The sequence below is a fragment of the Rana temporaria genome, chromosome 3 (assembly GCF_905171775.1).
Source record: "Rana temporaria chromosome 3, aRanTem1.1, whole genome shotgun sequence".
In the NCBI taxonomy this organism is placed as follows: domain Eukaryota; kingdom Metazoa; phylum Chordata; class Amphibia; order Anura; family Ranidae; genus Rana; species Rana temporaria.
The window spans coordinates 28660504-28676714 of record NC_053491.1 but is presented as its reverse complement, the minus strand read 5'-3'; the positions used below and the strand labels follow the sequence as shown (position 1 = coordinate 28676714).

Here is a 16211-nt window from a genome sequence, read left to right as displayed (position 1 = left end):
CTTAATTTGGCTGCTCAGCATGCGCTTGTACTGGGCACCCAAGTGCTTCACTGTGCGAGGGTAACCTGAGGGAATAATGTTTTTTTTCTTTCTCATTTGTACGGCTCCTCATTTAATCACTCTTATCCAAAATAAACAAATGGAACGGAACAAATTAACCACTTCAGTCCTGGAAGATTTGGCTACTCAATGACCAGGCCATTTTTTGCGATTAGGCACAGCGTTGCTTTAACTGACAATTGCGCGGTCGTGCGACGTTGCACCCAAACAAAATGGACATTCTTTTTTCCCCACAAATAGAGCTTTCTTTTGGTGGTATTTCATCACCTCTGCGGAGTGACAATTTTGAAAAAAACACAATATTTTTTACTTTTTGCTATAATAAATATCCCAATAAAAAAAAAAAAATCAGTTTAGGCCGATATGTATTCTTCTACATATTTATATAAAAAAAAATCTCAGTAAGCGATTGGTTTGTGCAAAAGTTATACAGTAGCTTCTACAAATTAGGGGATAGTTTTATGGCATTTTTATTATTATTATTTTTTTTAATAGTAATGGCAGTGATTCGCGATTTTTAACGGGACTGTGATATTGCAGCGGACATATCGTACACTTTTGACACATTTTTGGGACCATTGAAAATGATACAGCGATTAGTGCTATGAAAAATGCACTGATTACTGTATAAATGTCACTGGCAGGGAATGGGGTTAACACTAGGGGGCGATCAAAGGAATTTAATGTGTTCCCTAGGCGTGTTCTAACTGTGGAGGGAGGGATGGGACTAACTAGAAGAGATGGCAGATCGGTGTTCATACTTTGAATGAACACAGGATTAGTCTCCTCTCCCCTGAGAGAACCAGGATCTGTGTGTTTACACACACAGATCCCGTTTCTTGCTTTGTCACAAGCGATCGCGGGTGCCCGACGGTCATCACACCCGCCGGACACTCGCATCTGCTCCTCCGGCGGCACGCGCGTGCCCCCCTAGTGGCCAAAAGGCGAAGCGACGTAAGGTTACGTAGTTTTGCCCAGGGGAGACAACCAGCCGCAGTAAAACTGCAGTGGCTGGTTCCGGAAGCAGTTAATAATAAATAAAAATATTCATAATAAAAAGTTTATTATTTTTATTGTTATTTATTATTATTATTAATTTGTTACGTTCCATTCGTTTAGATGCAGCATTCATTGTTTCAGAAAATTCTTAACTTTGGATACATTTGTATCAGTAACGTTTACTAACAGCCACATTTGAAAGGAAATTCCAATACCAATAATTTAATAGTTAGTAATAGTTAAGTTGTTATTAGTTAGTTATTATTTCAGATTCAGATTTCGGGTTTTCGGATTTATGAATTTCACATTTTGAATTTGCGAATTTACGAATAATCAAATTTACGAATTTTCAAATTTACGAATATTCAAATTTACGAATATTTCTGAAAAAATTGTTAAATGTTTTTTTTTACAAAATTCGTTAAAAAAAATATTCTGAACGAAACGAATTGCACATGTTTACTGCAGATGTGCTTTTGCTGAGAACTAAGAGATCGGGTCCCGGTGCCGCCATTCGAAGTAAGGGAAACAGGCAGTGGAGCCTTGCGGCTTCACTGCCCGTTTCCTAATGCACATGTGTGAGTCTCGTGGCGCTTTGTGAATGGCCGGCTGCTGTCTTCAGAAAACAGCGCGCCCAAATGTCCCAAAAGACAACGCGAGGAGGAGAAGAATGAAGACTACCACGGAATAGGAAGTAGGAGATTAGGACGATCTGCCTAGTAACAGCCATTACTGGTAAATATGAGAGAAAAAAAAACATTTTTGTTTCACATTTTTTGTAGCCTTTTTCTCAATTTTTTTTATTTATTTTTTTTAGGGTGGACCTCCGCTTTAAGCTTTGACAATAAAACCTGGAAGGTGATTGGTTTTTAGGCACAGCTGCACCAGATGCAGTATTAGTAAATCAATCCAAAAATGTGTAGTTGCTGCAATTTTTTCAAGTCAATTTTTTTCCCAGCTAAGACTTTTCCATTCAGATATATGTCAAACAGGTCACAGAGGCATAAATAATCTAAAAAAGAAAAAACCAACAGCGCAACCTTCAAAATGACATCACCTTTTCCACACAAATATTATTACTGCTGCATTCACTCTATGTGTTCCCACTCAGTGACACTCAAAATTCAAAATCAGTACCATGCCGTATTTATGCCTAGCTTATATAATGCTGCAAATAATCGTAAGTAATAATAATTCAAAAAATGATATGAAACAGTGAGAAATAAATAAGTATTATTATTAGTCCACCAGAATTACATATCAGTGTTCATGAAAATCTAATAAAAATCACAGTTCAAAGATATGTGCCAGTGTCCGTTTTTCATTCATTTGCAATGTACCCCCAGTCTCCACTAGCTGCTTTTCTGATAGAAATTCCACCATAGTGCAATCCCACCAACCTTCAATCTGATGCTCTCACATTATTCCTTGACCTAAGGATATTAGATCTCATGTGCCTTCCCCTTTAAAACCACTTTCGGACCGCCCACCATCGTTATACATCGGTACTTTGACGCTGAATACCGGGGTTCTGGCAGCAGATAGTTGCCAGAACTCCGTATTTTTAAAAACAAAAGGCGGTCCACTTTTAGATAAAAGTAGTCTCTGTGGTGGATTCACAGCGATATCACTTTTATCGGTGGCGGTAGAGGCGCCCACCCCCCTCGCACCTCGTCCGGGTCATCTTTGTCCCTAGTGGTTTGTCCAGTGTCCTGCATGCACCTTTATATAATAAAAACTGTTCTTTCTGCCTGGAAACTGTAGATTGTCTATAGCAACCAAAAAGTGTCCCTTTATGTCAAAAGTGGTTTTAGAGCAGCTACAAAACAGCGATAATAAATTAGAATCACTTGCAGAATTGTGCGATAGCGATTTGTGGGGAAATTCGTCATCAAACACTGAAAGTAATGACAGCGACAATTCTGTAACTGAGCAAATTTCAGTGTTTTTGATTTTATTTAAATTATTGAATAATTTTTATTATTATTATATTATTATTATTTGTTATAATTATTTATAGTTATTTATTATATTATAATTAATGATTTAGTGTTTCAAACTTTATCATACCCGGGATATCTACTAGACTCTTGGTTGGACAGATTAGAGTGAGTTATTTCTAAGCATTACAGGCCTACAATATAAAACGCCAAATTTCCATGCAAAACAACTGTACCGCATTCAGCATCAAAAACCTGACATAACCATACCGCCAGGGAGGTTAAAAGGACAGTGTAAAACATTTTCGGGGGTTCCACGTAATTTTTCTAGCAAAAAAAAAGAATTTTAACTTGTTTTTTCTATTTTAAATAACAAACATGTCATACTTACCTCCTCTGTGCAGTTGGTTTTGCACAGAGTGGCCACAATCCTCCTCTTCTGGGGTCCCTCAGTGGTGGCTCCTCCTCTTCTCGAGTGCCCTGTTGGAGAAGCTCTCTCCTTCCTGCTTCTTCATCTATTGACACAGAAAGCAGGATTCGACCCCGCTCCAAGCGCTTGCTTTATTGGTTTTGATTGACAGCAGCGGGAGCCAATGGCTACGCTGGTATCAATCTATCCAATCAGGACACTGGACACCAGCCATAGATGGTGGGCTTGTCCCTGGGGTGAAAAAGACAGGGCTCAGGTAAGTAAAATGGGGTGGGGTCTGGGGGGGCTTCACTATGTGAGGTTTTTCACCTTAATGCATTGAATGCATTAAGGTGAAAAACCACAAGGGTTTACAACCCCTATAAGTGGTTAAGCAGGGGAACTCTGTTTTTTACATTTTTCTTGCAGGTCATTGGGTATTCTTTGCAAAAATACATTTTCACCGCATCCACCAAGCTAAGGGAAAATTATGTTATAAAGGGCAAACTCCCTTTCAACGTGAACATGCATATTTGCCTTTAGTAAATCAATCCTATTGAGTGTAGCTCTACATAAGATAAGAACATATTACTGTAAATAAACAATAAATGTGACATATCCCATCAAGCCATGATAAATCTTGAGGAGTGATGTCACTGGATTTCAGATGGCAACAAAATAAATAAACAGGGAGGCCTTCATGCATAGCCCTGTAGAAATAAAGCTGTAAGTATCAACTATAGAAGAAGAGTTAAAAAAACAAATCCATATTCCCTTAAAGGGAAAGTTGGAAACTTGGAAATGATACATAGAAAACATTGAATAAAGAGATATAAGCTAGACATGTGCATGATGAAAAAATGTGTTTAGTTTAGATTTGCTGATCTAGTTATTTAGTTTAGTTCAATTCGATTGATTCGTTCAATTCGTATTTGGGATTTGTATTTGGAATTCGTATTCGGAATTATTTTTGTCTTTTTTCCAATTTTCTTCTAATTGACCTTTTTTTTTTTCAATTCGAAACATTCAAATCGATACATTTTAAATCGGTCAAAACTAAAAAAAAATTGGGATTCGAATGTGGCAAAAATAAACAAACAAGAAAAATCTTCATCAAATGATTACAATGGCTCCTTAAATCACCTTTGGCTTAACAAAAACAGCATCATTTCAAAATGGTACTCTAATAACACACACAGTCTTTGATTTAAAAAATATGTTTACAGTTCAAATTCAAATGGAATTCGATGTCAATTTTGATTCAAACTATAGTTTGAATTTCAGAAATTCAGACGAATTTAATTTCGGTATTCAGAGCATTCGGTAAACTTTGTTTATACCGTAATTCGGTTATTCAGATATATCCGAAACTCAGAATAACAAACAATTGGTCAGAATATTAATTTGGAACAAAAGGAACCACACACGTCTAAAGTGTACTGTGCAAAGGCAGTACTCAGGTAGGGAACAGTGGAAGGTGGGGGAAGGGAAGAATAAGGTAAAAAAGGGGAACCCAAGAGGCTGCCAGGGATGGGAGAACAAAGTGTAGAGTAAGCACAGACTCTGTAGAGGGTAACAATTTACTAGAGTTTGAGTAGATGTGTGGTATGTTAAAGTGGGCAGTAATTAAAGTGGAACTTTACTCATAACAGTTTGATAAAATAATGTTCTTTAGCAAGGAACATACATTTCACATTCATAATCATGCTACCAAAATTAGTGTGTGCTCTAAATTGCATCCACCATTGCTCCTGTTCCTACTTACCAGAGGCTGCCATTTTGCAGAGGCCCAGAGCCCCTGAGCAGCAGTAATTATTTAGTCTGTAAGTAGATCAGCCTCTACAAATTCGACACAGTGCCTAAAAATAGAGAGCAACTGAGGATGTGCAGAGTGGATTGATACAGTGTGGTTGATTTACTAAAACTGGAGAGTGCAAAATCTGGTGCAGCTATGCATTGAAACCAATCAGATTCCAGTGTTTTTTTGTCAAAGCTCAATTGAACAAGCTGAAGTTAGAAGCTGTTTGGCTACCGTGCACAGTTGCACCAAAATAAATAATGAATGTGGTATTTGTTTGATTGAGAGGTAACTGCCGCATTTTTTCATGCAGTAATTTACCGCATTGAGCTGGTTTCTAAGGAGCGGGCCGGGAAGCCGGCCGCCAAGTCCTTACCAGCAGATGACTTATCAGCTGTCAGCGGGTTCCCCGTTGACTGGTGCATGATAAAAAAAACAAGCAACAATTAAAAAGAAAAGTGTGGGATTCCCCCGATGCAAACCATGTATAGAACATGCTGCAGCAAAAAAAAAAATTCTAAAGAAAAAAAAAGGAATAACATTTAAATTGACAGCAATACAATGCCATTTCTGGCAATATAAAAATGTTTAAAAAAACAGCGTTGACCCTCCCCCCCCCCAGTCCATACCAGGGCCTCATCTCCAGAACCCTGGTCAGTGGTTGTGGGGGTCCGCAGGCAGGGGGCTTATTGGAATCTGGAAGCCCAGATCCCCCTCCCATGTGAGTGAGTATGGGGTACAAAGTACATCTACCCATTCACCAAACAAATGTCAAAAAGTAATAAAAACAAACAGACAGTTTTTGACAATTTCTTTATTAAAAAATAAAAAAAAAACAGTGTCCCCCCAATGTAGATCCATCATCAATTACGCCACCTGCCGCACCGCCGACCCAAAAAAAGAAGATAAAAATTGCTCCGCCATCCAGCAAGGCAAACCACTGAATGCCTGTACTTGCCGCTTGACAGTTCTTATATAGATAAGGGTGGGACCACCTGGTGATCTCACCTGGTGGCACCGCCCCCTTGTGACATCACAAACCCAGCATGCACCAGTCTGTGATGTCAAAGGGGGGGGGGCGGTGCCACCAGGTTTTTTCATAAAGGAATTGTCACTCTCCCTTTGTTTTTATTACTTATTGACACTTTTTTGATGAATGGGTAGGGGTACTATGTATCTCATACTTATTCACATGGGGGGGATCTGGGGGCACCCTGCCCACAGACCCTTTATAAATATGCAAAATCTCAAGGAACCCTAGTCTAAAATATGAAAAATGTAAATGTTACTCATCAACGGAAAACGTGAGTCTGGAAAAAATGCACACAACCACCATGATAAAATCAACTTCATATCTAAAACTCCTCCTTGTCCCCTGTTCACATCAGAGGTCCCCATTCACATCAGAGGTCCCCCTTCACATCAGAGATCCCCCTTCACTTCAGAGGTCCCCCCTTCACATCAGAGGCCCACGCTCTGTCTGAGATCCCCCTTCACATCAGATTTCCCCATCACATCAAAGTCTTCCCTATACATCAGAGGCTCCACATCACTACAGTGCCCCCCCCCCATCACAGGGTTGTAGGTCCCCCATCATGTCAGAATCCCCTCTATACCTTAGAGCCCCCCATAACATCAGAGTATCCCCATGACAGAGTCCCCCTATCACATCAGAGTTTCTCAATCAAATCAAAGTCCCTCATCACATCATCCTCCCCGGGGGTCAAGTCCTGGGGAAAAAAGTGTGGGAACTCCCACCCAAGATCCACTCCCCCACCAAAAAAAAAAATGATACGCTCATATGCATAATAAATAAACCGCAAGTTCTTTCTAAATCCCACGATAACTTGCGGCAGACCTCCGCAATGTCTCCTGGGAACAATGATAAAAGCTCCCAGGGGACATTGCGGCATCGAGGAAGTGACGGAATACCCGCACACTACCTGATGAATCCATATACAGGAAGCGGCCAGTAACATAAAGGATTATTTAATTTTTTTTTTAAGTGTATTTTGTGCATGTACTCGAGAGAGGAGCCGGACTGCAGGAGTTGGGAGTAGGCAGGCCTCCCCCAGAGGCAATCTGCCACCTTTCTCCATGCCCCGGGTGGCAATGGCGGGTGTGTGAGGGGGTCCTCCCACATAGCCCGCCCTACCTGCTCCACTTTGAAGCCCAACGGGGCAGAGGGACTCCCTATAAAGGAGTGAAAGGATCTAGCCCGCTCAACCAGCCCCGTTAGTCCTTCGCCTCTCTTTTTAGAGACCGCGTGGTCAAAGTGCGTGCATGTTAACCAAATTTCGAGTGCGTGTAAGTGTGGTGGTTTTTGTGGGAGGGGGGTGGGCGTACTAAGCGCAGGCTTACCTCGCATAGCACACCCACCGGGAGCCGGGCTGAGACCACCAAACTCAATTCACATGTCAGCGCAGTGCCAATCGCGTTGAGCCACCCCAGCTCCAACATAAAGGATTACTAAGGTTCGCCTGCCCCTGACAGTGACTCGAGCTGGGCATCGCCGCTTAGTGAAGGTTTGGCTCGGGCGGCTCGGCTGCTCTAGTCCTGCAAAGGGAACTGAGTTCCTGCTGTGAAAAAAATTGCAGGAACTCCGTTCCCACGCGTTCCCGCAGGACTTGAGCCCTGATCCTCCCCATAACAGAGTCTTCTCATCCGTCTCTGATCTAGGACAAATTGGGTCTTGTGCCCTTGCCACTCCAGGGGAACCAAAATAGAATCCCTGGTTGGTCAAGATTATGTAGAGTGGCTATTGGGGTGAATTATTTTTTTAAATACCATTTCAGCTATGCTTTATTCAGTCCACAAGAGTGGAGAATCATATGCTTAGGATGCATAGCCTTTTTTTGCTGATATGAAAGCAAATGACAACCTTTGTGAGATTGGAGGAAAAATAGCAGGGTATTTTAAACTGCAAACTGGGGCCATGGTAGAGCTGAAGTATGGCAGACCAATTATAATTAATTGACACCTTTCTGAACCATAGACATTTAGAAATGCCCACTTAGCATTGCGCTATTTGCTTTTTCCTTTTTGCCCTTTACAAACATTGCAGACTTTATTGGCACGACATAAATGAATAAAAGAAAACACAGGATGCTGTGCTACGAAGAAGTTTGGCTAAATAATTTTAAACACTGTTGTTAAATACTCTCTTACAGGAAAGTCGTGCTGTTAAAGTGCCTGGGTTTGAGCATCCATTTGCTGAATTAATCTACTGGCATTCGAAACAGATTATTTCACACATATATTGCATGACAGCTGTGGGTTAAACAACTGAAGACTTGTTATCCCCTAGGGAGGTAAACAATGGCCTTTCATGTCAAATTTCCAAGTGTACGATGATAAAATGTCCCATTTAAATATTTATGCATGGCACATATGGTAATAATTCTTCCTGTGTATTTTATAAAGTCGCCCACATGTGATGAAAGTACTTAATAGATTGTTTTTGAAAGTCTACAAGGAAAATATTGCTATGGGGGTTATTCTATTTGTTTGGACAATCTAACCTAAAATCATAAAATATATTTATATATTCTGTGATATAAGCAACACCTTGTATCTTTGAATTGTACAGCCTATGTGTGTGGGTTTGAATATAACCACTAATATAGGAACAAACGGCTCCTTTAGAAAACAATGAAGTGGTTTGAAATTTACAAGGAGAAAAATGTTTCTAAACATTAATTTAATTTAAATTAGAATCTTTTCAAACAACACTATACTATATTACCAAAAGTATTGGGACACCTACCTTTACACCCACATGAACCTTAACCTGCCTGGCGGTATCCCCGAGCGTGACTTGGGGTTGTTTTTCTATGCTAAGATCGGTATCCCCGAGTCACGCTCGGGGTAGATGTGCAGCGGCGCGGCTTACCTTCTCGCAGCATCCACAGACAAGTTACTCACCTTGTCCCTGGATCCTGCGATGCATCCCCGCTGTGTGAGCGAGCGGGACCTCCTCGCTCGATTCACAGTGTCCCTGTGTGCCGCCGATCTCCGTTCCCTGCGACGTTACGACGCACGGGGGCGGAGATCGGCGCCAAATTCAAAAAAGTAAACAAACACATTACATACAGTATACTGTAATCTTATATATTACAGTACTGTATGTAAAAAATACACACCCCCCTTGTCCCTAGTGGTCTGCCCAGTGACCTACATGTACTTTTATATAATAAAAACGGTTCTTTCTGCCTGCAAACTGTAGATTGTCCATAGCAACCAACAAGTGTCCCTTTATGTCAAAAATGGTTTTAGAGCAGCTAGAAAACAGCGATAATAAATTATAATCACTTGCAGAATTGTGAGATAGTGATTTGTAGGGAAATACGTCATAAAAAAATAAAAGTAATGACAGCGACAATTCTGCAACTGAGCAAATTTCAGTGATTTTGAGTTGATTACATTATTGAATCATTTTTATTATAATTATATTATTATTTGTTATAATTATTTATTATATTATAATTCATAATTTTGTTTTTAAAAAAAAAATCATACCCGGGATGCCTACTAGACTCTTGTTTGGTCAGATTTAAATGAGTTATTCCTAAGAATTGCAGGCCTACAGTATAACACGCCAAATTTCCTTGCAAAATAATTGTACCGCTTTTGGTACGTAATTCCAGACAGAATCATACCGCCAGGGAGGTTAACCCCCTTAGCGGTAAACCCGAGCGTGACTCGGGGTGGATTTTTAATGCTAAGAACAGTATCCCCGAGTCACGCTCGCGGTGGACGTGCAGAGTGTGCAGCGGCACGGCTTACCTGCTCGCTGAATCCACAGGCAAGTTACTCACCTTGTCCCTTGATCCTACGATGCCTCCCCGCTGTGTGAGCGAGCGGGTCCTCGCTCGATTCACAGTCTCCCCGCGTGCCGCCGATCTCCGTTCCCTGCGACGTTACGACGCACGGGGGCGGAGAACGGCGCCAAATTCAAAAAAGTAAACAAACACTATACATACAGTATACTGTAATCTTATAGATTACAGTACTGTATGTAAAAAATACACACCCCCCTTGTCCCTAGTGGTCTGCCCAGTGCCCTGTACTTTTATATAATAAAAACTGTTCTTTCTGCCTGCAAACTGTAGATTGTCCAAAAGTGTCCCTTTATGTCAAAAATGGTTTTAGAGCAGCTAGAAAACAGCGATAATAAATTATAATCACTTGCAGAATTGTGAGATAGCGATTTGTGGGGAAATACGTCATAAAAAAATAAAAGTAATGACAGCGACAATTCTGCAACTGAGCAAATTTCAGTGATTTTGAGTTGATTATTGAATAATTTTTATTATAATTATATTATTATTTGTTATAATTATTTATAATTATTTATTATATTATAATTTATAATTTTGTTTTTTTTAAAAAATCATACCCAGGATGCCTACAAGACTCTGGTTTGGTCAGATTTAAGTGAGTTATTCCTAAGAATTACAGGCCTACAGTATAAAACGCCAAATTTCCTTGCAAAATAATTGTACCGCTTTTGGTACGTAATTCCAGACAGAATCATACCGCCAGGGAGGTTAAGTGATCTGCTGGGTTATTCTGTGGGGAGTTTATTGCATCCTTTGTGCTATAGTGGATGTTGTCATGTGACCACTCTTGGTAAAGGCATCCATCCTCCATCATGTTCTGCTCAGTAATTATATGTGTAAGCTAGCTTACATTCATATTTAGACATTGTAAATTTTTTCTTATTATGTTTTGTATTTTTGGTTTGGTTTATTCGCATGTGTTTATATTACAGATCCTACCACCACACCAACCCTCTGAAGAAGACTTACAACTCTTGCGCTGAAATGCGTTGGAATTTTTTGTAAGCGTTAGGCATTGAAGATGTTCTGTACTATTATATGTGGTTGTTTTGAATCTATGCACATTTTCTTTTGTTGCCTTTTTTAATATATTGTACACTATTGTCTATTTAAAGAAATTGTATTAATAAATATTGTGAATTTTAATTCAGTTGTTTGTATTTATATTTACTTGTTTTTCTCTTTTTTTTACATTTATTTAGACAAAAAAAAGCATAGAGACATGGATGAATTTGCTTTGAATATTAAAAAGTAAAGTGTTACTAAACCCACAACAGCAAAATCAGTGGGCCAGATTCACAGAGATCTGTGGCGGCGTAACGTATCGTCTTTACGTTACACCGCAGCAAGTTTACAGCGCAAGTGCCTGATTCACCAAGCACTTGCGTGTAAACTTACGGCGGTGTAACGTAAAGCCGTCCGGCGCAAGCCCGCCTAATTCAAATGGGGCGTGTGTCATTTAAATTAGGTGCGCTCCAGCGCCGAACGTTCTGCGCATGCTCCATGTGGAAATTTCCCACCGTGCTTTGCGGGAAATTACGGCGCCCTGACGTATTTTTTGAACGGCGACGTGCGCTACGTTGTTTCGTATTCCCGGACGTCTTACGCAAAAAAAAAATTTTTACATTTGACGCGGGAACGACGGCCATACTTTAACATGGCTGTTCTAAATCTAAGCCATGAAATAGCAGGCCTAAGTTTACGACGGGAAAAACCGACTAGCGACGACGTAAGAGAATGCGATGAACGCGTGTACCTTCGTGGATCGCCGTAATCAGCTAATTTGCATACCCAACGCTGGAAAACTACGCAAACTCCACCCAGCGGCCGCCGGAGAATTACACGTACGATCCGAAGGCGTACGAAGCCGTACGCCTGTCGGATCTTAGCCAAAAGCCTTTGTATCTTTGTTTGTGAATTACAAATAAAGATACGACGCGGCAAATTTGAAAATACGCCGGAGTATCAGCAGATACTCCGGCGTACTTTTTCTGTGAATCTGGCCCTGTGTGTGTATATGCAGTAAAGCATGATTGTTATACTCACTGTGCAACCTAAGGGGTTTATCCTCTGCATTGTGTAAAATCTTTTTGATCCCATCTCCTCTGATCCTCCCATTCTTTTACTGTCCCCAAACCATCTCCGGATAGTACAGAGGCTAGGGGGCAAGCTGAACATGCTCTGTTTGGTGTGTATTGATAGAGTTTTTTTTCCCTTGAGAGAGTGCATGTGACCAGCACTGTCCAGACAGAGGGTTAGGGGTCCTGCATCCTCATAAGACAATCATGAGAGAATGAAAACTCCTCCTACAAACTTTAACTAGACACTAATAGAAGTCACAAGACTGCTATATACTGCTGATGAGAAAGGGTATTTAGCAGTTTATATTTACTAAAACCAATAGCAGCCCACCCATAAGGGGCGCAGGGGCACTGCCCCCCTAATCCATGCACCCAGCCCCTAATCTGCATGCAGGGTGACAGACGCATGGATTTCAATGGGTTTTATTTTTGAAGCACATGATTAGAGCCAAAGGGGCAGATCCACAAAGAAATTACGCCGGCGTATCTACTGATACGCCGGCGTAATTTCAAATTTCTCGCGTCGTATCGATACGACGGCATCTCGGATGGATCCGACAGGCATACGTCTTAGTACGCCGTTGGATCCTAAGTGCAGATTTTCGGCAGCCACTAGGTGGCGTTTCCGTCGAATTCCGCGTCTGGTTTGCAAATTAGCTAGTTACGGTGATCCATGAATGTACGTCCGTCCGTCGCATTTTTTTCCGTTGTCTGCGTTCGGCTTTTTTCCGGCATATAGTTAAAGCTGCTATTCTGAGGCGTACTCAATGTTAAGTATGGCGTCGTTCCCGCGTACAATTTTGAATTTTTTACGCTGTTTGCATAAGTTGTTCGCGAATAGGAATTTGCATAGAATGACGTCACCGTCGTAAGCATTGGCTGGTTTCGGTTTAATTTCGAGCATGCACACTGGGATACCCCCACGAATGGCGCATGCGCAGTTAAAAAAAATGTCGCTTACGTCGGGTCACAACGTATTTACATAAAACACACCCCCATTACATCCATTTGAATTCCGTGCCCTTACGCCGCCAGAGATACACTACGCCGCCGTAACTTACGGCGCGAATTCTTTGAGGATTCGAAATAAAAAAGATAAGTTACGGCGCCGTAGCGTATCTTAGATACGCTGCGCCCGGCGCAGATGTATGTGGATCTGCCCCAAAGGCTCTAATTGGCTTAAAAAAAAAGAGTGGGCTCGTCGTATCCCTGTTTCTATCTTTGGAACTGATCCACAGAATCAGTTTCCAAAAGATAGGGAGAAGATCCGACATGTGTAAGGGACTTACACTGCCGGATCTTAGGATGCAGTACCGCATCCGCCGCTGGGGGCATTTTGAGTCGAAATGCCGCATCGGGTATGCAAATTAGCACTTCCACATAGCTTTTACGCTTCGTTTTTTCTCCGTAAGTATTAGTTTGCAATCGTAAAATTAGGGCTGCTTTTACAAGGCCTAAACTGTTTAGGCCTTGTAAAAGTAGACCCTTCTGTCCCGCGTCGCCGTCTTTTTTTTTTCTATTTTTTTTTTCCCGCCGCAACTCGTATTTATTTATTTTTTACGCCCATCGCGATTCTCAAAACCCGCCGCAACGTAAAACCGCGCTAAGCACGTCGGGAAAATGACGCTGTGAGCATGCACAGTACGGCCGGCGCGGGAGCGCGCCTAATTTAAATGGGACTCGCCCCATTTGAATAGGAACGCCTTGCGCCGGCCGGATTTAAGTTACACAGCCGAAAACTTCTAGGTAAGTGCTTTGTGGATCGAGCACTTAGGTAGAAATTTTCCGGCCGTGTAACTTAAATTGAAAAAGTTACGTTGCGCCGGGTTTTTGTGGATCTGGCCCTAAGTCATTTAGTAATATAAATAAGCAGAGCGATCAGTAGGCCAGTCAGGTTCCTCTTGGAAATAGACATTTAGCTTTTCCTTTCATGTATCTTGTAACATAGCCAAGATTGTACTTGACATTAAACACATTTATTGTGTATTATTATATCCCAGCTCAATGCAATTAGTTGTATGCTTGACTGTTATATTTATTACATTTCTCTATGTGATGGTGACCTTTTTCTGGAGTTTCACAAAACTGTAGCTTTTTTGAGTATATTACAAATCTGACACTGTTTTCCAAGCTGAACATTTCCTGGAAGATGATATATGTAGTTTTCCATTTTTCTTATCATGCCTTACTGTCACAGATAACACCTTCACTGACTTTAGCACCTTGCTTCATTCTATCTGGCCAGCTCAACTGACTTGTTAAATGTTCCTTTAGAAATCAATTCTTTTTCCATGCAATTGAGCTGTCTTCTTTTTACAAATTAGTCATAGGTAACCAGTCCAGCATAGTTGTCCATTATTACCCATCCCAGGCATGCTGTGTGACTAATTACACAAGTCACACCTTTTTGTGTTACTCAATTTCCCAAGTGTTCCAATTTCCATATACCAACTATGTAGCAGCAGGTAACAGTGTCAATCATAGAGCGGACTCCAAGGACACAGAATCCTGACCTTCCTACGTCTATTATTATAGCAGTGTAGGATGCAACCAAAAAAACTTCCACTTCCTAGGAAATTATAGAAAGCACACACAAAAACATTACAGCTGAATTCCAGGAATTCAGCTCCTTTTTAAAAAGTGAAGGCATAGTATGATTTAAGTCAAAGGAGCTGCATGACATCTCCTGGGCTCACCTCTATTATTTTTATCTGACAGTTTTATGTCAGTGTTGCACTCCCAGAAGATGGCTATCAATGTATTTCTGGGAGCCCCACGCTGATGCTTCAGGTCTAAGCACCTTCAACATTTAGTAATTTCAGCGTCTATGCCTGCCTCCTCTCCTCCTGCCCAATCACAGAAGCCTTTATATTATGTGAACTCATTCACAAAATACAAAGGCTTCTCTGAATGGGTAGCAGAGGGGAGGGGCCAGTATATCTGCACTGTGTGCCTCTCTCTCTCCTCTCCCACAGCCCCCAGTGTTAGTCAAGGCTCCAGCAGAGCCATAAACCCAGGGGCTGACTGACTATTAAGTCACTCGGGCACTGCCCGAGGGCCCTATGCCACAAGGGGGCCCCATCAGGGTTGCCAGGCTCAGTAAAACCAGGAACAGTATGTCAAAATCTACATCTGTCTCTGATATGTCCGAAACCGACATGCTTTTGATGTGAAAACCCCGAGATTTTAGCTGCCCCGCCTCTGCACTGCCTCCTGGCGTGGTGGCCATCTGTAAGCCCAGGGGCCCCATAATCTTCTATTGCCCGGGGGCCCCATGAGTTGTCAGTCCGCCCCTGCATAAACCTGTCAGATATTATCTATATTATTTACATCTGACAGTTTTATTGCACTTCAGGAAGATGGCTAGCCATGTATTTCTGGAAGCCCAACACTGATGCTTTAGGTCTAGGCATCTTAAACATTAGAGTAGTTGCAGCAAATTTTCTCATTAGAAATAATGGAAACTCAGATAATTTGTTCCACAACCATTCATTCATAAGTCCTTCAGTTTATAGTCCATATAAAAAGATTATAGTGATGTGATAAGTTGTGTAACCATAAAATGTCCATCTATGAATGGAAGCCTCCACAAGGGGATTAGAAGCAAAATCCATCAGGAGCTACAGAGTATAAAAGAGAGGAGAGGCGTTTCTAAGTGTAGCAATATGGTTACATTTAACCACTTAAGGACCCCTTCATGCAGATATACGTCGGCAGAATGGCACGGCTGGGCACAGGCACCTACCTGTACGTCCTCTTTAAGAGCCCAGCCGTGGACCCGATTGCCGCCGGTGTCCCGCGATCCGTCACAGAAGCTGAAGAACGGGGAGAGGTGTGTGTAAACACACCTTCCCCGTTCTTCATTATGGCATGTCACTGATCGTCTGTTCCCTGATATAGGGAAAGACGATCACTGATGTCACACGTCCAGCCCCACCCCCTACAGTTAGAAACACATATAAGGTCACACTTAACCCCTACAGCGCCCCCTAGTGGTTAACTCCTAAACTGCAATTGTCATTTTCACAGTAATCAGTGCATTTTTATAGCACTTTTTGCTGTGAAAATGACAATGGATCCCAA

At 41.5% G+C, this 16211-nt stretch overlaps 1 protein-coding gene across 1 annotated transcript in view; it reads left to right on the top strand.

The window, feature by feature from the left end:
• The window catches only part of ST8SIA2 (ST8 alpha-N-acetyl-neuraminide alpha-2,8-sialyltransferase 2), a 510945-nt gene extending 499819 nt beyond the window's left edge, over positions 1-11126 (top strand). Inside the window, exon 6 of the mRNA XM_040342364.1 lies at positions 10980-11126. Within this exon, the coding sequence (XP_040198298.1) occupies positions 10980-11052 (73 nt within the window). The 3' untranslated portion in view covers positions 11053-11126. The remainder of the gene's footprint in view (positions 1-10979) is intronic.
• The last annotated feature ends 5085 nt before the right edge of the window (positions 11127-16211 follow it).